This window comes from Grampus griseus (assembly GCF_964374135.1).
Source record: "Grampus griseus genome assembly, chromosome: 8".
NCBI classification, from domain to species: Eukaryota; Metazoa; Chordata; class Mammalia; order Artiodactyla; family Delphinidae; genus Grampus; species Grampus griseus.
This window is the reverse complement of record NC_139002.1, coordinates 13,125,002-13,150,256: the sequence shown is the minus strand read 5'-3', so window position 1 is coordinate 13,150,256 and position 25,255 is coordinate 13,125,002. Positions and strand designations below refer to the sequence as shown.

The following is a 25,255-nucleotide window of genomic DNA, read 5'->3' as shown; positions in this document are numbered from 1 at the left end:
TAAGGGAGTGGTGTTTTAGTGAGGATTTCATTCTCCTCTACTCCATGGAAACGAGCCTTTTGAGCTTTTACTTGTCTGCTGATTTGTCCGGTGATCCAGGTAATCTATAGCAGTCTTTGTTTTCTCGGTGGTGTATGAAATGTAGCAAAATGGTAGAAAAATAGCTTTAGTGAAAGGGATATACTTATAAAAGAGGAATAAAATTTAAAAGGAAAAGGGTATTTTTACATTGTTCACTATTCTTAAAATAGCTTTTAAGGTTTTTTTTCATGTTTAAAGAGACTAATTTGACCTAAAGGAAGAAAATTCCTAGTTTTAAAAATCTGTGCTTTAATTGCTTAGCTTGAGAACAAAGGTTTTAACATCCAGCATCGCAGGGATATTTTTATTCAAAAGGATAGGAAGCAGCATCCTTCTTTTACCTTTTGAGAACTGAATTGACATAACTTTTCTTGAATCTTAGCTAGGGACTCTGATTTATTATTCTATAAATTGTGAGTTAATTATCTGAAGCTTCAGGATGCTTGTTTCCCTTTGATACCTAAGAGATCTTGGATGGGATATGAGGGGGCCAGGGATTAATCCTATAGTGGGGGAAGGGAATGTTTTTACAGAGTAATCTTCATGATTTTTCTTTCATTTGAAGCTAAATCGAAATATACAATCATTTGGAAATGGTGACGATATCCATGATACCAAACACTCTTATCAATTTGAATTATTTTATCCTTTGTTCAGTTTGTGGTATTTTTGCTCTTATCAGCTAAAATGTTGGTTATAAATAAGAAGAAGCTGCCAGATTACTATGTGATGGCATTGAAATTGCAATTCTGAGGAGCGTTTTTTTTTTTTTTGCATTCATATCTGTGAATACAGGAGCAGAGGCATGAATGTAAAAAGTAGAAGTGGTATAAAATGCCGCAGGCTTTTTTGCTTTCTTCTGAAGGTGTTCTTCATGGTGGAAGCTGTTTTATTTTAAACAGAAAGACCCAGGACCATAGTTTATGATACTAAGAAGTGTTTAGTGCTACAGACTTTTCTGTTGAGAAACGAGAGACCAAAAACATTTTAAAGTATACTCTGAAGCTTTCAGTTAGTTTGATTATCTCCATCATAGTGATACGAGTTATCATACTATTGGCCACATTTTGAAAGCTGGTTGTTTCCTTAGAATACTAATAAATTAACAAATGCTCATTGAGTTTACATTACTTTAGTACTTTAGATATAAACATGGTTTATCGTCTAGCAGAGGGTATAAAAAACCTATGCATATCATGCACTATTTTTTTTATGTGTGTGTGTGCTGGAATACAAGTATTGGTTATATACTTACGTACTGACATGCAGGTATTTTACATAAACTACTACATTTAATCCTCATAATAACATCATCACAAAACTATCTCCATCCCTCTTTTATAGATGAGGAAATTTATATTTTGAGAGGTTAAATAATTCATCATAAGTAACAAAACCATAAAGTGATGAAGCCCAGGTCAGTCAAACTCTAAAACTCTTTCTGTAGTTTTAATATGAGTAGATTAAAACATTTTATCACAATTATTTGACATCACAAAGAGTGATGCCAATAGAGTGAGCAGGAGATCCTAGTCTCTGCCAGAAATTGAATGGATAAAAGATTTAGCATCGTATTTATAAAATGTCAAGGTTGGACTAGGTCACCTAAAGTTCAGTTCTAACATTATATGATTGTATTCCATGTAAGAGATTTTCATGTGTGACTTATGGAAACAAATATCATTACTTTCAAGTTTTTATTATAAATATATTTAGTTTCCACTCCTGATCCTTTATAACCTGCTCTAATTTTTCTTCAGAGGTTCTCTGTAGTGCATATCACCACCTAATATATTACAGTATACATTTATATATTAAATCATTGTTGTTTATTGTCTGCCTCTTGCCTTTCCCCCAGATACATTGCAAGGACATAGACTAGTGCCTGAGTACATAGTATGCAGTTATAAATTCATTTATTGAATGAATGAATAATAGACTTTTATAGTACATTGGTAAGATATATAAGTAACTTCATACTTTTTAATACCAACAGATTCTCTTGGGGCTAACATTATTCATTTTACTATTACAATGACCATTTAAGGAACTAATTAGTGTGAGAATTTTGAAAAGAAGAAAACCTACAAAACAATTGAGTTTAGGCAAGTAAACTTAAATTTGTTGGAACTTCCCCATACAAAATTATTGGTAGTATAGAACTTGCCAACCATAGGTTTACCCAATATTGTATTTTAAAATACTAAAGCATTTTTAGATTCTTTCACATACGCAAAGAAAAACATAGTAGCAAAGTTCCTTTTTGGTTTATCTGTTAATTTATGTATACTTTCAAATGTTATTAGTTTACAATGGACAGAAAATATTCAGACCCCACTGAGTCTTTTACTTAAAAGATATTTCATGACATTATGTATGACATTATGACATTATGTCATATGACATAATGTATGACATTATGAAGTATGACATTATGTTAACTGGTAGTTTTGGTTCATTTGAATGTTAGACTTTCTGAGATTTCAGTAGCTTTATTGAGGTAAAAATTGATGTATAATAAACTGTATATGTCTGAAGTATAAAATTTGATACGTTTTGATATATATATATATATATATACACACACACACACACACACACACACACACACACATACACACACAACTGGGAAACTGTCCACCCCAATCAAGATAATAGACATATCCATCACCCCATACCTTTTGTAATTCTTCCCTCCCAACCCTCCCCACCCATCATCAGGCACCCACTGATATTGTCATTATAGATTAGTTTCTATTTTCTTGCTTTTTGTCATTTAGATTAGTTTGCATTTTCTTGAATTTTATATAATTGGAATTTTACAGTGTATGTTCTTTTTGTTTTTCTTTTATTCTGCATAATTACTTTAAGATTTGTCCATGGTGTAGTGTGTATCAATAATTCATACCTTTTTTTTTTTTTGCTGAATAATATTCCAGTGTATGGATATACCACAATTTGTTTACCCATTTATCCATTGATGGACATTTGGGTTATTTTCAAGTTTTGGACTATTAAGAATAAATTTGCTTTGGACATATAAGTCTCTGTATGGACATATATTTTCATTTCACCTAGGAGTGGAATGGCTGAATCATGTGGTAAGAGTGTATTTAACTCTTTCAGAAACTGCCAAACTAGTTTTCTGAAGTGGTTTTATTGTATCACATTCCTACCAGCAAAGTTCCAGTTGCTCCAAAGCCTCACCAATACCTGGTATTGTTAATCTTTCTCATTTCAGCCATTTTAGTGGGTGTGTAATGGTATCATTGTAGCTTTTATTTGCATTTCATCTCATGATCAGTGACGCTGAGCATCTTTTTATGTGTTATTTACCATCCCTGTGTCTTCTTTCATGAATTATCTATTCAAATCTTGTTTTTAATTGTGTTCTCTGTTAATATTGAGTTGTAAGAGTTCATTATATATTCTGGATATGAGTCCATTATTATATATATGATTTGGAAATATTTTGTCCCAGTCTGTGGCTTGTCTTTTCATTTGCTTGGTATTCTCTCTCTTTTTAAAAAGCTTAATTGAGATGTAGTTCACATTTCAAAGATCAAAAGTTTTTAACTTTAAATCTCAGTCTGTCAGTATTTTCTTTCATGGATTATGCTTTTGGTATGTCTAAGAAATATTTACCTAACTGATATTTTTCCTATATTTGCTTTTAGAAGTTTTATAATTTTAAGTTTACTTTTAGGTCTGTGATACATTTTGAGGTAATTTTTAATATGGCTTGAGGTGTAGATTGAAGTACATATTTTTACATACGAATATTCAAAAGTCTAGCACCATTTCTTAGACTATCTTTTCTCCACTTAATTCCCTTTGAACCTATGTTGGAAATCAGTTGTCCATATACATGAAGTCTCTATTCTGTTCTATTGATTTCTTTGTCTGTCTTGACCCCAAAACCACACTGTCTTGACTACTGTAGCTTTATAATAAGTCTTGAAATCAAATAGAGTTAGTCCTCTATGTTCTTCGTTTTTCAAAATTGTTACCTGGTCTAGGCCCTTTGCATTTCTGCATTAACATTGGAATCAGTTTGTCAATTACTGAAAAAAAAGCATGTTGGAAATTTAATTGGTATTACGTTGAATCTGTAGATCTTGTTGAATCAGTGTTGTTAAAATGATGTCTTAATGATATTGAGTTTTCCAGTCCATGAACATGACATATCACTGTACTTATTTAGGTCTTAATTTTTCTCAGCCATGTTTTCTAGTTTTCCGTTTTCAGGTCTCATATATCTTTTGTCAGATTTACCCTAAATATTTAATATTTTAATGCTATCGTAAATAGTATTGTCTTTTCAATTTTAATTTCTAATCATTCATTGCTAGTACAATATACAGAAATACAATTGATTTTGAATCCTAAAGTCCTGTTAAGCTTATTAATTAGTTCTAGTAGCTTTTTTGTTGATTTCATAGAGTTTTCTATGTAGATCATCATGTAATCTGTGAATAAAGACAGTTTTACCTCTTCCTTTCCAATCTGGATACCTTTTATTTATTTGTTCCTGACTTACTGCACTGGCTAGAGTAGTACAGTGTTGAGTAAAAGTGGTTAGAGGAGATATCCCTGTCCTGTTCCTAATCCTAGGGGGAAAGCATTCCATTTTTCACATTAAGCATGATGTTAGCTGTAGGGTGTTTTATAGATGCCATTTATCAGGTTAGGCTTTTCATGAGTGTTTATTGTTATAAGAACTAGAAATGTAATTTATAACACTATTGCTCAAATTAAATAAAGGTTTTTAAAAGTAGAAAAGATCACATTTACATTTTTTACGAAGAAAGGCTTTCGGAGTATTTTTCATTCTAATACTCTTTTAACAGGTGAATTCCACCACTGCAATATTCTGGCATTGCAAGGGACATCATAACTAAACATTTTTAGTATTTTTTCTGCTATGTAATTGTTGTGACATAAATTTGGAGTCAAAGATATTATAAGAACATGATGGGGAAGTAGAAACTAGAGATACATAAAATGTCCTTTAAAATAAAGCTTTTTTATAAGTTTATGGATATTTTGATTCCATAAAAATCAATAATAAGGAGTAAAATCATATAACTTTCGCAGTATATCTCAGATTTAGTCTAACCCTTACATTTTACAGATGATGTTAAGTGAATCTCTTGGGGAGTCTCATGTACTTTCATGATTTCTGCTATCATGGCGATGTCATCCAAATCTGAATTGCCAAATCAGTCTCTTCTCTGAACTCCAGTCCTTAGTAGACATGTCTACTATGATGTCCTGAAGGTACCTTGACTAACATAAAACTGCTTATTTCCAAAACCTGCTCTTGCATTTCTTTTCATGGTGAGTGGCACAAATGTCTTGCTATCTAAGCCAAAATCCTTTTCCACCTTTTTTCCTAAATCTGCTGGAACTTCAGTGCTTATTTTCATAGTATTATTTTTGGTATTTATCCCCTTTTCTTCATTTCCTTTGTTATTGCACTCTTCATCATTTTTTAATCTGTAATATTATTATTTTCTAATTAGTTTTCCAGCACTCAGCTTCATACCTTTCCTGCCCATTCTTCATGCTGTTTTCAAGGCGGTATTTCTAAAATACATACTGGATCATATTACTGCCTGGCTTACAATCTGTTGGTGTTCCTGCATTGTCTTTAGCAGTGGTTTTTTGGAGGAAGAGTGTTATGGACCTCTTTTGAAACCCTCTCTAGAGAGTCTCATAGTCTAAAATTTTCAATACCTATAGAAGCTGAAACCTGGATTAAGAACCTTTCTACAGACTGAAATTTGAATTCCTCCGTATGGTATATAGACCCCCTTTGATCTGCTTACTGTTTATTCTTTCCAGACATCATTACTCTCCTCCCACCCAACCCCCATACTCCAGCCATACTGAGCTACTTGCATTTTCTCCAAACACATCAGCATATGCTTCTTCCCTTGCTTATAATTTCTCTAGTTGACTCTTTTCTTTGGTTGAATTATTAATTCATTCAACAAATATTTATTGAACATTTTGAGGAGCTATGCCAGGTGCTGGATTTACTGTGTACTTACAGAGCTGTCTAATGATAAGACCAACATTAAACACAAAATAATTAAATCATTATAAAATGTGGTAAACGGTATTAAAAAAGAAAGAAAAGGGTGATTATGGGAGACAATAACAGGAGGAGCTTAATTTAAATTGGAGAGCAGAGGTCAGGAAAGGCCTTTCTGAGGTAGAAACCTTTAAGCAGAGACCTAAAGTATACGCAGGAGTTGGGCTGGTAGGGAGAGTGTCTCAGAGCAGAATACAAGATATCCTTTTGGGGGGAAGCATGCATGTGAAGCACTAAAGGTAGGCCATTGTGGCTGGAGCATAGGCAGTGAGCAGGAGAGTGGTAAGGTTGAGATTAGAAAGGTAATAAGAGTTATATTTCATATTTGGGCCTTGCATGTCATGTTTGGTGGTTGGATTTTTTTCCTGAATGCAGTGGGAAAGAATTTAAGTGGGGGAGGACATGTTAAGATTGGTGTTTTGAAATTATATGGCTGCTGTATGGGAAAATGAATTGGAGGATGTGTGCAAGACTAGAAGTGGCAAGGCCTATTAAACTGTTGCAGTAGTCTAGGTTTGAGATGAGATGCCTAGCTCTAGGCTAGCAATGGTGAAGGTCAGAAAAAGACAAATGAGATATGTATCGAAGGTAAAATCAGTAGACTTTGATGGTGAATGTTAACTCCTTGAAAATAGTGACATTTATTTTGTGTCTTCAATTTCTAGATCAGTGCCTGGTATACAGTTAATGCTCAATAAATATTGTTGGATGGATGGAGAGTTGGATGCATTGGATGTGGGGCCTCACGGAGAGGAAGCTGTCATTAATGATTTCTAGATTTCTGACTGGATCAGCTAGGTGGATGGAGGTCTGTTTATTAAGATGGAGAAGCAGATTTTGAGAGACAGAGTAAGAATTTAGTTATAGATTTATTGAATTTGAGATGCCAGTGGGATATATAAATCCATATGCTCAGACGGCAGTTGGTTGGGGCCCAGAAGGTAGAGGAAGTCCATCTGACAATGTCTAATATCCATTCTTTCATTAGACAAATATTTATTGAGCACCTACTCTGTGCCTAGTACTGTCCTGAGATATAGCAGTGAACCAGAGATCCTTACATCATAGAGTTTATATTCCTGCAGGTTAGGGGTAGGATGGGTGATAGATCAACAAATAAATGCTTTTTAAAAAATGAGTACAATATGGGGTATAGTGAGGGCACAAGATTAAGACAAATTCTCCATTGAGGAAACACTCATCTTTCACTGGATGGCAGTGGGGGGTGGCTTTTGTTACAAGTATGTATTAATTTCTGTATGTTAGTTGATTTAGTGCTTACCCTCAGTTCTCTCACCTTAGCTTCTACATTCCTGAGTTGTTTATTTTGACTGTTTTTTATTGGATGGATTTTGGCTTTAAGTAGATTTTCCCTCCTCTCCAAGAAGAGCTCATAGGTGCTTTATTACCTTATTTCTCTAAAGATTTCTTTTATTTCTATTTCCAGTATGTATAAAAACTTTTAAAGGAAATTTAGACATTGTGTCATTTCTCTTCTCACACTGGAGTCATATCTTCTAGCATGTGAAGTCTTATTGTGGAGAAATCTTGAGGCTAACTTAATCTTTCCCATTTGCACATAACTTACATTTATTTGCCTAGGTGCTCATATAACTCTTTATTTAAAAATCTTAAATTTCTATAACTTTAACAGTGTATGTGTTAGGGTTGATTATTTTGTGCCTGTTTTTATAAGGTGCATTGTATCCTTCCCATCTTCAGATACAAATTATTCTGTATTTTTTTGAATTTTTAAAAATATATTTTTGAATATTCTTTTTATCCCTATAAAGCATAATGGTTACGAACAAGGCTCTAGAACTGTAAGGTCTGGGTTCACAACTCAGCTTCTCTGCTTACTATCTGGCCTTGGGCAAGTTCCTTAATCTTTCTGTTCCTTAGTTTCTTCATTTAAAACAGGGATAATAGTAGTATTTACTGAGGATTAAATGAATTTATATATATATATATATATATATATATATAATGCAGTTGCAACAGTTACTGGCATATGTTACATGCACGGTAAGTGTTAGCTATTACTATTAACTATTCCATTTTCCTGTTACCTACTGTTCTTTTCTGTTAGTGTTCAAAAGGCCTGTGTGGCTCACAGCAAAGTTCTTGAGGTCACAGGGTTTTCTGTGTCGTGTGGCAGTTGCTCTGTGTTTCTATCGTTATCTCCACTTTACCTCCAGCATTTTCCTAAACCTAGGAATGTTTCAACATGTTTTGTTTTGTTTCGTTTTCCTTTTAATTTTACTTCCTCCTGTTGTTCTGTTTCTACAGAGACCCGCTATTCCCTTGTTCTAGCCACACATCTGGATGTTGTGTTCCTAGTCAAAGGATAGTTAGATCTTCATTTCAGATCTGTGGTCCTTAGGCTTAAGGAAATCTGATTCCCGTTCAGGTCTGCTAAGACTTCCTTGGTATGCATCGAGAATTTAATAGATTTGGCAAGTATGTTTTGTAGTTAGTGGTTTAAGGTTATACTCACGTCCTTCTTTCATGGAAGATGGATTTTTTTTTCCCCTCTATTTTTGCTTTTAGTGTTGAGGAAGGCTAGTGGAGTAAAACTGCTTTCGTTCTTTTTCATCTTTACCTGGAGTTTAGTGCATATTTATTGCATTGAAGGAATGAGTGGTTTGTGAGAACATTGCCATGAATAAACACATTCAGGTGGAAACAGATTTCTCCTTAGATGCATAGCTGGCAAGTTGCCCATGTGGCAAGTAGATGTTAACTAAATTCTCAACCAAGCTTTGAAATTTGGAGACACGGATTCTGTAGGGTTGGGAATTTTTTCATAACCAGTTTTTATTGGCTTATCTCTGCCTAAAACGAATAAAGGGTATGAATACCTTTCTAGATAAATATTTTGTAGCTATACCAGATATACTTTTCTGATTCTCACTCATGTGAAAACTTTTAGTTAACTGTAAAAAACTATACAAAGGGAAGATAATGTTTTCTTGTAAGGTAGTAGTCTAGAGGTTGAGAGTAGGGACTCTAGTTAGACTATGAGGGTTTCAGTCAGAAGTCCTCCATCTACTAGTTATATAGCTTGTATAAGTTACTTAATTTCTTTGAATTTCACAGTTTCCTACTATAAAAAGAAGCTAAAAATAATATTTCTCTCTTTGAATTTTTGTTAGAATAAAATTAACTAATATATACGTATAAAATACTTCATGCAGAGACTGGCATATGGTAAGTACTGAAGTACGTTTTAGCTAATATAATCATGATTTTAACTGTTAATGATTACTCTTATCCTGGGTAATGGAGGACGTATATTTGGAGCAATCTGCCTAGCATAGTTTTTAACTACCAAGTGTAACCTGAAGGTATTGAGTGTTCCTCAGCTAATAACCATTCTTCCCAAATGAGTATTTTTCAGGGAATCTAACCTCAAGAAATATGGACCAGCTTACTGTGTTATTCTTTTTTTTTTAATTAATTAATTTATTTATGGCTGCGTTGGGTCTTCACTGCTGCGTGTGCACTTTCTCTAGTTGTGGCAGGAGGGGGCTACTCTTCATTGCAGTGTGTGGGCTTCTCATTGCGGTGGCTTCTCTTGTTGTGTAGCACGAGCTCTAGGTGTGCGGACTTCAGTAGTTGTGAAGTCAGTAGTTGTGACTCGCAGGCTCTAGAGCGCAGGCTCAGTAGTTGTGGCACACAGGCTTAGTTGTTCCATGGCATGTGGAATCTTCCTGGACCAGAGATTGAACCCGTGTCCCCTGCATTGGCAGGCAGATTCTTAACCACTGCGCCACCAGGGAAGTCCTACTGTGTTGTTCTTTACCTCTCTAATTTATGCTTATTTCCAGCCAGTTTATCTCTTCTTTAAAATACAAGTTCAGCAGAACGATTTTTCTCATAAGAATTCAGAAACCTTTGTTCTGATGATGAGCCCATTTAAATTTGGGTTTGAGCACTGATAGAAAACTAAGCTGGATTCCCTTAATGGGGAATCTGTCCATTCACCCTCCCAGGGTAGAATTTTTCTCAGGAACTAAATAGCTTTATCTAGCAGGGTCTTCCTGCCATTAGCAGTGGAACAGTACAAAGGCCACATTGAGCATAGCTGCTGGGGAAACCTTTTTCCTTCTCTGGCCTGTAAATGCCATTCTGTCTCTGTGAAAAGCCCTGACATCAGCTCTTGGAAAAATCCAAATACTTGTGTTAGAACAGGGCTGAAGCACTTGCCTGGGCAGAGACTAAATGGCTGAACTATGGTTCTAAGTTTACCAGATGGCTCTCAGTCATGTTATGCTTAAAAAAAAAATTGAGGGGCTTCCCTGGTTGTGCAGTGGTTAAGAATCCACCTGCCAATGCAGGGGACACGGGTTCGAGCCCTGGCCCAGGAAGATCCCACATGCCGCGGAGCAGCTAAGCCCGTGAGTCACAACTACTGAGCCTGTGCTCTACGGCCCGTGAGCCACAACTACTGAGCCCGCATGCCACAGCTACTGAAGCCCATGTGCCTAGAGCCCGTGCTCCGCAACGTGAGAAGCCACTTCAATGAGAAGCCTGCACACCGCAACGATGAGTATCCCCCCCTTGTTGTAACTAGAGATAGCCTGCGCACAACAATGAAGACCCAACACAGCCAAAAATAAATAAATAAAATAAATTAAAAAAATTGAGTCTATGAGTTTCAGGTGTTATCTAGAGAAATTAGGATAGAAAGGACAATCTAACAGCTACCCCCCCTTTCTTTGCTAGTTTCCTCATTTTATTCTTTTTCCTAACTTCAAGATAATGTGGAATTCATGCTTGGTGGGGACAGAATATATCAACATTATAAACTTTATATAGTATTCTCCACCTATTAGGTGCCTCATAAGTATTTGATTTTGGGGGCAAAATACACTGTTACTGTAAACATAGACTGAACTAAACTTTCTTAGTGTTCAAATCTATGGAATATGAAAGTTCATTCATCAGAGGGCTCCTTTAAAACATAAATCAGTTCATGATTTAAAAACCTACAGTGGTGTTCCATTGTACTTTGAATAAAATCAAAATTTGTTGACATGGCTCATATTCTTACATTATCTGGTTCCTGTCAAAAGATCTGTTGATCTTGTCTTAGTACTTCTCTCTTGGTCTTTATGCTCAAGCCACAGTGGACTTTGTATTTCTTGAAAACAGTAAGCTTCTTCTCCCTTGTGACCTTTGTACTGGCTGTTCCCTTTGCCTGTAAACCTCTGGCTCCAGATCGTCTCACGGCTGGCTCCTTTACCTCATTTATGTCTCAGCTCAAATGCTTTAGAGGTCTTTTTTGAATAAACTAAATTAACTCATTTAATCACAGTTACATGTCTTTTATTTTTCTCATAGCACTTACCACTATCTGAAATTATTTGGTACAGTTATTTGTTTGGTCTGTTGTCTTCTTGTAGAGTGTAAGCTTCTTGAGAGCAGAGGCCTTATCTGTTCACCGATGAACCTCTAGTGTCTAGAACTGCTTTGGCACAGATTGCTGTTCCTGTAACTCAGTATGCATTTGGCTGCCTGTAACAGGAACTAAGTCAAACTGACTTAAGCAGTAAGGACATTTACTGGCTCACATAAAGAGTCTAGAGGGAGGGTTGAGGGATTTTTGACTTAGTGGCTTAACTGTGTCAGTGGCCCAGGTTCTTTCCATTTTTCCACTTTTGCCATCATTGTCAGCTTCATCTTAAACTAACCTTTAAGATTTGATGCTAACTAGCAAGTTAGGGCTACTCGCTTCCTCATTCACATCCAGTGGGAGAGGAAAAGAAGTTTCATGTGGTTCTCTCTTAAGAGTAAGAAAATACTTTCACAGATGTATCTGGTAAACTTTGTTTCTATTCTCCAATCCCTTTCTGAATCAATCACTTACCCGAGAATGGAATTACATTAGGCCAAAAAGTTCCATCTCTTTTTGCTGCAAATGGAGTCATCTTTCTCTGAGTCAGCTGGGCTCTGAGGAAAGTAGTAGTAAAATTATGGTTTCTGGATTGGGAATCACTTATATCCTCTGTAATTCTAAATAAAAATTTTTTGAATGAATGAATTCATTTAGTAAACCTGTATTGAATTGTCAGATATATGCTCAGCACTCTACTAGTTAATTGGAATACAAAATCAGATAGAACATGGTTTTCACTTTCAGATAATTTAAGGTTTAGTGAGAGAGTCAAACAAGTTAACAGAATATTAAAATTGTTTTAAAGATGAACATGATGGGGCTTCCCTGGTGGCGCAGTGGTTGAGAGTCCGCCTGCCGATGCAGGGGACACGGGTTTGTGCCCCGGTCTGGGAAGATTCCACATGCCGCGGAGCGGCTGGGCCCGTGAGCCATGGCCGCTGAGCCTGCACATGTGGAGCCTGTGCTTCGCAGCGGGAGAGGCCACAACAGTGAGAGGCCTGTGTACTGCAAACACACACACACACACAAAAAACAAAAAAATCAACATGATGCACCACGATGACTATAGTTAACACTGCTGTATAACTTGCAGGAAAGTTGTTAAGAGAATGAATTCTAAGAATTCTTATCACAAGGAGAAATTTTTTTTTCCTTTTTTCTTCTTTCCTTTTTATTGTATCTTTAAGAGATGTTTGTTAGCTAAACCTATTGTGGTAATCATTTCACAATATGTGTAAATTAAGCCTTCATGCTGTACACCTTAAACTTATCCAGTGCTGTGTGTCAATTATTTCTCAATAAAACTGGAAAAAATCAATTAATTGATTTAAATAATTGAATCCAAGAGAAAGTGGAAAAAAGTGAAAAGGGGAAACAAAGAACAGATGAGACAAATGAAAAGCAAATACCAATCATGATAGACTTAAACCTGTCCATATCAGTAATCACATTAAAGGTAAATGGCCCAAACACCTCAATTAAAAGGCAGAGATTATCAGATTGGATAAAACAGCAAAGCCCAACTATATGGTGCCTACAAGAAACACATCTTAAAAATAAATACACACAATTTAAAAGTAAAAGGATAGAAAAAGATATGCTATGCCAACACTAATCAAAGTAAAGTTAACATGACTGCATTAATATCAGATAAAGTAGATTTCAGAGCAAAAATATTATGAGGGATAAAGAAGGTCATTTCATAATGATAAAGGGGTCAATAAAGGAGAAGAAAACATAGCAGTTGTAAACTTTTATGCATCTATTAACAGAGCTTTAAAACTCATGAAACAAAAACTGATGTAACCACAACAGACAAATGTACAATCATTAACAGTGATTTCAGTATCCCTCCATAATTGAAAGAAGTAGACTGAAAGTCAGCAAGGATACAGAATACTTAACACTATTGACCAATTTGATCTAATTGTGTTTATAGAACACTCTAGCCAACAACATAATGCACTTTTTTTTTTTTTGGCAAGTGCACTGTGGAACATTTACTAAGATAGACCATATTCTGGGCCACAGAATAAATTTGAATAAATTAAAAAGATTTAAGTCATACAAAGTATGTTCTCTGACCACAATGGAATTAGGTTAGAAATCAATAAAAGAAAGATTTCTGGAAAGCCCCCAAATATTTGGAAATTAAACAGCAGAATTTTGAATAACCCATGTCTCAAAGAAGAAATCAAAAGGGAAATGGGAAATTATTTTGTGCTGAATTAAAATGAAAACACAAAATATCAGAATTTGTGGAATGCCACTAAAGCATTACTTAGAAAGTTATAGCATTAAATACCTATTAGAAAAGAGGAAAGGTCTAAAGTCAGTGACATCAACTTCTGTTTTAAGAAACTAGAAAAATAAGAGGAAATTTAAACCAAATTAAGCAGAAGAAAGAAAAAAAGATCAGAGTAGGAGTCAATGAAGTAGAAACAGTAGAGAAAGACAGTGAAAGCAAAAGCTAATTCTTTTGAGAATATCGGTAAAGTTGTTAAATCTCTAGTCAGGCTGATCAGGAATAAAGACGAGAAGACAAACATTACCAATTGCAGGAATCAGAGAGGTGATATCACTACAGATTCTATAAATATTAAAAAGATTATAAGGGAATATTATGAATAGCATGCCAGTAAATTTAACAATTTAAGTGAATTATGGTTTGGAATTTTATAAATCCCAACAATATTAATATATAATACATAAGTATATATACCTATGTATTATATAATATATAAATAGCATATAAAATACATATATATGAACATATAAAAGACATGTATATGTGTGTGTGTGTGTGTGTGTATGTATATATATATATACACATATACATAGATGGGAGCTAGATTTCTCACTGTCAGATTGGGAAGTTAAGCAAAGAGGGAAGGTGAATGAACCTGTAGTACTGGATTAGAATCAGAGACATCAGTATGAACTCATGTTTAGTTTAATAAATATGCAGATGGATAGATACTATACATGAGTTAGTATACACACATGAACTTCTTAGCTTTGTTTGCTGAGAGGGCCAAGAAGTGTTGACACCCCAGTAGCAGCAAGTACACTCAGCACCCAGATCTTGGTTTCTAAATACCATTGTCCAATAAAATGACTCCTTAGAGAAATGGTTGATTCTAGGGCTGGAGTAGGGAAGATATAAGATGAGCCTAAAGCACTTTGTAGTGCCAGAAACAGGAAGTGCTCAAAAAATAAAACAGTGGGGGCATGTCAAAGGGATACAGGTGAAGGAACTCTCAATGGCTGAAGCTGAAATCATTTGAGCAAGAAAATAATGTAGTATTGGATTAGAACTCAAAGTATAAAATAAGTATACATGAGTTCATGCTGATAGAAATTATTGCATAAATAAGAGGAGAAGACACAAATTTTCCTTATGGGAAGAATTCCAAGTAGCATATGTAAATTCTGCCTCCTCCAGGAGATGGAGCTTAATCTTCCCAACCCCTAGTATGGACTAGATTTAGTGACTTGCTTCTAAAGAGTAGAGTATGGAAAGGGGAAAAAAGGAACTTTACAGGGAGAAGTCTGGCAAATGCTAGCTTAACCAAATGATCAAGGTTAACATTGCTAGTGATGTCACGTTGATATTGTGCATCCTTTGATATGTGATAAGAAAGGCATTTCACCTCTGTGGTATTCCAGAAATAGGCCCACATATATATTTACAACTGATTTTCAACGAAAGTGTAAAGGCAATTCAGTAGAGAAAGGATGGTCTTTTCAACAAATGATGCTGGAACAATGGGATATCCATATGCAAAGAAATAAATTTCTATCCATACTCATGCCCTATACAAAAATTATTGCAAAATATGTCATAGACCTGAAAGTAAAATTGAAAATCATTAAGCTTTTAGAAGAAAATGTAGGAGAAAAGTCTTTGTGACTTTGTGTTAGGCAGAGGTTTCTTAGATATGACACCAGAAGTGTGTGCAAAAGACTGTTTCCAAATGAGATCACATTCACAAGTACCAGAGATTAGAACTTCAACATATGTTTTTGGAGGACACAATTCAATGCATAACAAGTGTAGTGGTTCCCAGTTTAGGGATTGCTTCTATGTTTAATGCAGGGGAACTGAGAATTTCTCTATATACTAAGGGCAATTCCCATACTGTGTAAGTAAAGCATCTTCCATATCTTTGCTTACTTTTCTTTCAAATGCAATGATGGTGTTGTAATTAATAAATACAAGTTCATTTGAAAATATTATGAGTTTGTTGTAGCTTTTTGGCATTTATTCAATTTGTGGATAATATACCTCTAACTGCTATTATGTGGATCTCTGCTTTGTCTGTTTTTACTTTTAACAGCAATAGTCTCTTTCACCTATTTTGTGCCGAACTTTGACACTCAGACACCAAAATAATGTTACTTTGTCTTACAAAGTCTGTTCCTAAAACAGCTCCTTCAGCTTCTTGCTTCTGTGTGTTTCCTTAAGGGATAGAAATGAGTTCATGGAATTGAGCTAGGAGGATTGAGATGAGACACTGCTGTGTCTTCCCTTTTCTGTTTACCTGGTACACACAGAAACTCCTCTTTACTTCTAGCCAAACTCCCATGTGGATTCCTTACTGTAGATAAATTCATCTTAAGGAAGAAATCAAGAGGGAGTGCATAACTTGAATTACAATGATATTTTGTTACAACATTGTTCATTATACTAAAAAGTGGATGTAGCCTAAGTATTTACAAATGGGAATTGGTTAAATTAATTAAGTAGCTATATCACAAAGCACTTTGCAGGTATCAAGAATTATCTAGAGCCCTGTTTTTTTAAATCTTTATCTCATTTGTAAGTTCAATATATAAAATAAATAAAAGCTGAGCAGCTCTGATGTATGGGGAACCTAGAGGCTTCATCTACCCCATTTTGTCCTCTGAGGGACCTCTTTCGAACCTCTAGGGTTTTATGCAGCACAATTTAAAACCAGTGCTGTAGTGAAAAATGTAATGATGTAAAATTATGTGGATATTAAGTTTAAAAAATTACCAAAACAATATGTCCATTATGCTTTAAGTTTTATAAAAAGAACTTTTATACACTGTGTTTAGACTATATACAAATACAGTAATCTATATCTTGAGAAAAGATGGGGGAAATATTCATTAAAATGCTAGGTGTTGAGATTATAGCTGATTTTTGGTTTCTGTTTTGTCTTTTTAATTTTTAAATTGTGTACATGTATTTCTTTGGGAATAAAAGATATTCTTTCATATTAAAAAGTAGAGAACCATTGCTTAATAGGAAACTTTACATTTTGGGAAAGATAACAGTCTCATTCCTCAATCCCTTGAGAGAGAGGAATTATCTTGAAAATGTTATAAAAATGATATTAGTAGCATAGGTTTATTTAGAAATTATTAATATCAGTAGTCTTATGTGTTAAGCATGTTAAGATAAGTCACATTTTTAGCATCTAAGGGAGAAAATGGAACTGAATGTCAGTGAATTCAGAATGAACTGAACTTTGTAAAGCAATGATTCTCAATTCTGGGATGATGTAAGAAGAATGTCAAAATAATTAAAACACCCTTTCTCTCCGCCTTTCCAGATGAAGTGCTCTGGTGAGCCATTGTTACTGATAAGAGTATACCTCAACTCTAGTTCCTTGGTTTTAGATCAAGAAAAACTTCTGTAGAAGAAAGGGTGAGATGGCATGCATATCACTAATTTTCTCACCTTTGCTCCACAAAATCAGAGGTTTTTTTTTTTTTCTTTGCGGTAGTTTGAAAGTTTGGGGTATTCAGGTTTGGCAGCAGAAAGTGTGGTTTTATGGTAAACTAAGTGGACAGTTAAGAGGAATTGAGGAATTGTTAATATTTGATGGCAGAACCAAAGTGTTTATGAAGAGAAATGTCTCTAGTTTAAAACCAAAATTTTCATCAGATCATTCATTGTATACATAGACAGTAAAAGTATTTTCAATGAAAAATAATCTCCTCAGAAGAAAATAAAACACTTTTATGGATGTGGAAGGTGTGTTATATAGAAAACTTAATTGTAATGATATTGGCTCTGATCAGTTTTTTTAGTAGTCTTATCTTTACCTATATTTTATATCCGTATAGCCTCTAAATTTTCATTATTTATAGAAATATTTCACCAACTAAGGAATATGACTTAAATATAAGGATATGTAATCAAAATACTTACCCATAAAGCATTTCTTATATAATTTATACAAATTGTAAGTAGAAAACATAGAATATGCTCAATCCTTATTCCCTTAGAGTTCTTCCTGGAAAGTGTATGAGGTTTTTATCTCCTCAAAAGAAATAGACATATGTTGGTTTAGTTCAAGGAAATTGTGAACATTTTTAGAGTATGTGGGAACTAAGTTTATACTTTTCTCATTCCCTATATTTTCTTGTGATTTTGGGGGCAATCCTTGCCATTTAACTTGGGTTAAGTATAGCTATGGCAGTGATTAGCCTTCCTGTATTCAAGGAATGAGTGCACACCAAGTACCAACACCTGAAGGTAAGCAGAGATCAAGAATAATCTTTTGTGATTTGGGAGTTAGTGTAGTTTTGGTTATTTTTCCTTCTCCCAAGATTTTAGAAATAAAAGAGTCCTATCCTGTAATTGTGTTGACACTTGATAAGAAATGTTTAGGCGCACTTAAGATAAATCCATTATAATTTGTTTTCTTGTTTAATTGATATTCCTTGCTACAGAATTCTTTTTTTTTTTTTTTTGGCCCTCTCGCTGTTGTGGCCTCTCCCGTTGCGGAGCACAGGCTCTGGACGCGCAGGCTCAGCGGCCATGGCTCACAGGCCTAGCCGGCCCGTGGCATGTGGGATCTTCCCGGACCGGGGCACGAACCCATATCCCCTGCATCGGCAGGCGGACTCTCAACCACTGCGCCACCAGGGAAGCCCCAGAATTCTATTTTTTAACTGATACATAATAATTTAAATTTTGAGTAGAATTTTTTTATATAATAGAAAATAAAATATTATTTGACATATTTTATATTATAATTTTATATTTTATGAAATTGTCAAGCTCTGATTAATGCTGAAGCTTGTCTCAGTGGTACCTCAATGCAAAAGGTGAAAAGCTAATAACTAAGACTTTCTACTTCTTCAGAAGCACAATTGTATCTTTCTGCAAATTTGCAGAAAGCAGCTTGTCCTAACAAATTTTGCACGTTGTCACTTCAGTTTACAAAATATGAACATTTAATATTAATATATGTTATGTAAAATCTTGTTGGGAAACATGTCTATCCCAGATTGAGACCTTTTATTCTCTGTCTCATTTTTATTTTCACAAACATACCCTGAAATAGGGAATTGTGAAACAAGATTAAGATTTAAATCCTTATCTAATGAAAATCATACGTTGTCCCTGATTTATAAGTCATGAGATTATTCCGTAGAGTCCAGTTTCTTGCTGATATTTGTTTAATAATGGATTTGATGGCTTGAATGGTATTTAATGAGATGAGGATACTTAAGTAGTTTGAGGGTCTCAGACTTTTTCAAGTTTCTTTTTTTTTACTCTTTTTTCTTTTGGAGTGAATAATTTGAAGTCTAAAAAGACACTAAGTTAATGGTGATACTCATGATCTCAAAGGAAATTTATTTAGAAACCTTACAGGAAATACTCACAAAAATGATAATGTTCCAGATTGTCAATAAAAAGGTGAAAGTTTAATAAGCTGTTATTTTTATTGTGAATTACTTTTTCCAGTTCAGAAACAACCAATATGCAGTTTATAATAGCTCTGGCAGAGGGAATTAAAATAATTTAGAATTTACTATTTGATTTGTCAAAAGTATGTCCAAGAAGTAAGAGACATTTACTTAGGGTCTGTCTTGTGTTTAAGTTCTTCAGTAAAAGTGGCAGTATACTAAGCTATGTTTTAAAAGTTAATTTGAGACCTTACATTACATTCTAGTGAATCATTTTTGGATTTTACACAGAACTGAGCTCCTTGTTCCTTGTCATTCTGTGGTTTGTATTGCAAGGTCCACAAGTTTAAAACTAATAACACCATGAAGAATTCTCCATGAGTCATCCTGTCAGCTGTAGCTTCTGCTTTAGAGCCTGTCTGATATAACTAATTAATGTTTTATTGCCAGCTCTGCTAAACTTTTCATGCTTTGGATCTATATGCTAATAAAAAAGTACAATGGTAGATAATGTTCAGACTCTTTTTTTGGCTAGTTCCAAATTTTTTAGTTCTTTTAGTGACTCTAAGCTAGACCAGTTATAAATTATAGGTGGCATAAGAATTTATGACTGGTGTGGTTTTTTTTTGGTGGGGGGGAGGGAAGTGGTAGTGGTCATTTACTACTTTTGGTTCTATGAATCTTGCTGTCCAGAGATCTAAAGATTGAATTAACAGTTCAGCTGAAGTCAGTACCATGGTCTGAATCCCTATACTTACGGGCGCTGTGTATTGTAGACAAATGTTCTTTTAGCTGTTATGTTTGTTATTTTGTGAAAAATGATATAATACTTGAGCTAGCTGGTTCATATTCATATTAGAGTAATTTCAAAATTAAGTGCTATACTTCAGGTTATTTAAATTATTTAATAGAAATATATAAATGAAAAACTCGATTTACATCTGGGACACAGAATGCCTTAATCATTCTTGATATTTTAAAGGAGATGAGGAAATAATGGACTTTTTTGCTAAGTGGCAGGTATGGTCAACATAATTTCACTATGTTTAAATAAAAATCACTGACCTTACTTGCCAGGAAAATTAAAAGTTTTGGTCGTAACCCGATATTTTTTCTTACCCTGTAGCATCTGGGAAGTTTGTTAACTTGAGTATTGCCCTTAATTTTATGTAATATGACTTGGCAAGTTAAGTTTATAGTTTCATCACTGGCTTTGAATTATGCATTTCTGTGGATTTTACTGAGCTAAAAAACGATTGGAATATTGTTAGTCTTTATTTTTATTTTCTATTGAATTTGAAGTCATGCAGCTAAAGTTCAGATTTTATTTTTGTTCTCCGTAATAGGTAATAATAATTAAGTGGTTACTATGTGCTAGGCAGTGCTTTTCATTTAATCCTTCTCATTTTCTGATTTAATCCTCAAAACAGACTTGTGAGGTAGGTCTAGTATTGTCACTGTTTTACAGATAGGTTAAGCAACTTGCCCACGTTCAAGTACCTTCTCATTGTGAAACTAGAATATGAACCTATTTATATTTTTTCTGAGGAGTCCCTGAACCTAAGGCCCTGAGATCACTTGTAATTTTCATCGACTATAACAATATTGGAATAGTCTGTTTTTTTCACTATTGTTTATTATCACTTTATGAGGGGTTGAGCCTTAGAATTATCTTAATTGTTATCTGTTTTGCAGAGTTCTTTGTCTAGTAACTCTCCTCGCTGGAGTGATTTTTTTCCCCCTGCATTTTAATATCACTAAAATCAGGATGTATCTTACAGTGGAATTTTTGAGAATTCTAAATTTAGTAGCTAACATTGTTTGTTAATAAAAGCTTGACCACTATCCAATGTAGGTAAGATTTCCTTAACTTCCTCCCCTTCATTTCAGTTATCCATTATTAAGAACCATCTAACTCCCAAATTCCTCATCATAACTAAACCCAAGGGAGAAAAATCTAATATCTTGGAGGAGGCAGAGAGTAGGAATTAAGGTTTGATTGTGATATCCCTATTTCTGCTTTCAGAACACTTCTCACTGGAGTAGTATCAAAAGGCTAGCTCTTCTCACCAAAATCAATAAAAGGAAAATACGATTTCTAGTAGGCTATTTATTATAAGCAAATATGTGATGACACAAAACTTTGGCTGTTCTTTGCAATATTTTAGATCCAGAAGAAATTCTGTTTAACGATCTTAAAAGTTTTAAGTTGTAAAATCTTAAAAACAATTATAACATTGTGTATGTGTATGTATATTGTAGAATAGTTAAACCTGTCTGGGACTTCCCTGGTGGCACAGTGGTTAAGAATCCGCCTGCCAGTGCAGGGGCATGGGTTTGAGCCCTGGTCTGGGAAGATCCCACATGCCGCAGAGCAACTAAGCCCATGCAACACAACTACTGAGTCTGCGCTCTACAGCCCGCGAGCCACAGCTACTGAGCCCACATGCCACAACTACTGAAGCCTGCGCGCCTAGAGCCTGTGCTCCACAACAAGAGAAGCCACCGCAATGAGAAGTCCGCACACCGCAACGAAGAGTAGTCCCCGCTTGCTGCAACTAGTGAAAGCCTGCGTGCAGCAAAGAAGACCCAACACAGCCAAAAATAAATAAAACTAAATAAATAAGTTTATTAAAAAAACCCCAAAAAACAAAAAACCTGGCTAAAAAATGGAAGTTTTACTCCAGTATATATTAATTATAGGTTAGGGTTATTTAATTACCAAATCACATTTCCCTCTATAATAACATATTGGGAGGAGTGGGAAAATAAAGAATTGGGGGAGGCCTCTGTATATTGCTACCTAGTGATTTAATGCTAGAGCTCAGAACTAACAAGGAAAAGGCATCGTGAGTCAAGTGAGTGAAAGTATTGTGACATTTAAGGCCCTTGGTTAGGATTTTTGGCATACGAGTATGCTTAGTATAGGTAATCAAAAATAGGGGCATCTAGTCACCTTATCCCAATGGCTCAAATTCCTGATAACCCTTTTCTTTACACATTATGGTTCTTCATATTGGCAGTTTGACTTTGTCTTATAACTAGCAGCATACATATACACATATATAAATATGCATGAAACATGTTCATTGTTGACTAAATGTCCATGTCATCAATATGATACTTTCAAAAGCCAGACACGTTTGATTAATTAGGCATATCCAACATGTCAGCATTCAGATACAGCTGTTGTACTTAAATATCTAACCAAGGGAGATTTTCACAATTTTATGATTGGACTATACAATGGACAGGGACTTGAAAATGGGATTTTGTACACCAGAATTGTTTCATCAGCCTTGTGTTGGGTTACTCTGTTGCTTAGAACATGACCATTTCTTAGCCTTTAGACCTACCTTTCTGTAGCATTTGATAGTATTACCTCTTCTTTATTGGTTCCTAGGGCAACCCTTTCTCCATTCTGATTTATCTTCTTAATCTCCTTCTTTGGCTCTCACATCCTTTCTCAGTTGTTCAGAAGCTAGGTTTTTTCCCCCCAGGATTTGATCCTTGGTGTTTTCTCTTTACCTGCTGTTTTAAATTTCAATGGCCATCAGTGGGTTGGTGACTCAAATCTACAACTCTAGCCCCAAGTTTTTCTTTGGAGTTCTAGCTTTCTATTTCCAGCTATCTGATTACATCTTCATCTCAATATCCAGCAGATGGTAGGGATTTTACAAAACCATGGGATTCTCTTGGTGATTTTCTTAGCTGGAGCAGAGGGAAGAATGAAATAGCCAGGAGGGCCCTTGACTTTGTTGCTTGCATACATGCGACTGCACATACATAGGTACATACATATTTGTTTGTTTTACTACATACTTTAAAGTGGAATTTGGTGACTAGAGAAAAAGTATTGTGATGTAAATAAAGCTTTTCTTGAGAAAAGTTCTTTGTACTTTCTGAATATAGTAAGTCGATTATGATAAGCAAGTTATACTGTAGGGCGGTCCTTCTTCTTTATCTTTTCATTCCAGTTTTGTCCTCTTTCCCTTCCTTTCCATTCCCTTGTAAGAGAAAATAACTCAGGAAACTGGTTTACAGTCAGTAGTCTGGGAACTTCCAGATTTCTTTACCAGAATCTCTCTGGATGATGCAGTTTCTGACGCAAGCAGCATTGTTTTTGGGTAGGAGCTTTTATAATGGCTGTCAGGCCAAGTGGCTAAGGTTGCTAACTGCAGGTATTGTCCTTTGCAGAAATTCAGCTGGGAATTCTTTTCTGCCAACTTTTATGTTCATCTTTAAATTTAAATCCCATTCCCTCCCACCTCCCCCAACAAGTAAGGATGGACTACTTAGGAACTCTTATTTCTGAAGGTTTGGTTATCTTTTGTAATCAGTATATTCTCTAGAGCAGTGTCCTCTCTTTTATCCCAGAACCCCCTTTCCTTATTATCCCTAACTTGGTCGTAGAGTTAATATGCTATCGCTTATTAGGGAAGTTTTTAGATTCTCTTTTTCTTTGAATCAATTTTTACTTATATAGGAGGTAAAGGGATTTATAATTAAAGTTATATTTAGACTAAGGTTTTTTTTTTTTTAAACTAAACTACCTCCATGCCAAATAAAATAGTCAGGTATCATTTTATGTTTATTTCTTACTACTGTTACTAGTAGCCTTAAAAAAATTTACTGATATTCTTAATAAGCCCTGTTCTTATCACCTAAATAATCTTTACATAAAATGTTATAGGTTGAGATAATTCTAAAAAGGACAGAAATGAGAAGAGGAATGGGAGGATGTTTGAGAACACTCTTTTAGACTTAGGTTAGCATTTATGTATAGCATCAAACTCTTATCAAGAAGCCTCCAGTAATATTTCCTTTAAAAAAGACAACCAGGAGAAAAGGCTGTAGTTCTTTTAGCTTACAAACTGAAAAAACATTTAAAGTACCTTTGTTTTCTACTTTTGGAATATATTTTTAATAACTGATAGTACCCCAGTGGTAATTTTTTCTAGATTTCTGGTATTACCTATACATAAATAATTGAGAAGAATGATTTAATCATGATCAAAGGTTAGACACAGACCAACCAATAGAGCAGTAATAAGTATCCAGATATTTTGAATGGGGAAAGGTGAAGAAGGAACTTTTGCTAGGAAAACTAAATATAATATTTTAATGGTAAAATATTTCTCTTTGCTTAAGTTTTTTTAATCTGTAAAATGGAAATAATATCTTCGTAGTTATTTTTTTAGGATTAAAAAATATTACAAGTGAACAGTTTAGAATAGTGCTTAACATCTACTAAGCTCTCAATAAATGTAGCTATTGCTATTATTATTTGAATTTTTAAAAAGAGAACCCATACTCAGGGACAGCTGATGGTAAATACACCTGCAATTTAAGATTTAACAAAGTAGTTAAGATGTTAAAAAATGGTATCCAACTCCACCTGTTTGTTGAATCTTGCTTTGGGAAAGTTAGTATAAGATTTAAATCCCTTATTCTGGTTTTGTAGAATGAATAAGCTTAATAACAATCTTGCAAGTGAAATAACTACATCTATTCTTTTTGTTTTTTCTTTGTTTCAGGTTTCCCCTCAAAAAACCTATAAGGTAAGTTGTTCAGTTGCACTTCATATGTTTAGGTTAAATTTTACTTAGAAGTGTTCCTTCAAAATTATGGTACATTTTTGTGGTTTTAGAAAATGTGGATTTAAGTAGTTTAAAGTTTCAAAATGTTTTACAAATTTAAAATATAACAGGTGTTGCATATTTTTTCTGGAAGACAGCATTATTTTGATAACATTTCCAATGTTTTTAATATAAGCATTTTAAAAGTTTGTTCAAATTGATACTTAAGATCACTCCCTATGAAGAGATTTAATTTAAAAATCTATTGTGACTGTTTTCAGTTGTGAGTAGCTTGGGGAGTGTAAATGGATTGCCAGTTTTTGATGTGTTTTATCACTTGGGTAACTGTAACTGCCTTTTTAGTTAATGAACTTTGACAAACTGGATCAGTCTTAATTACCCTAAGACAGTAAAGGAAAAAAT

The 25,255-nt window shown here is 34.5% G+C and overlaps 1 protein-coding gene across 2 annotated transcripts in view; it reads left to right on the top strand.

Moving 5' to 3' along the window:
* ARHGEF12 (Rho guanine nucleotide exchange factor 12) overlaps window positions 1-25,255 on the top strand; it is a 144,120-nt gene that overhangs the window by 38,384 nt on the left and 80,481 nt on the right. For both annotated transcript variants that reach the window (XM_082659429.1, XM_082659428.1), the window contains exon 2: window positions 24,791-24,814. In XM_082659429.1, the coding sequence (XP_082515555.1) occupies window positions 24,791-24,814 (24 nt within the window). The remainder of the gene's footprint in view (window positions 1-24,790; window positions 24,815-25,255) is intronic.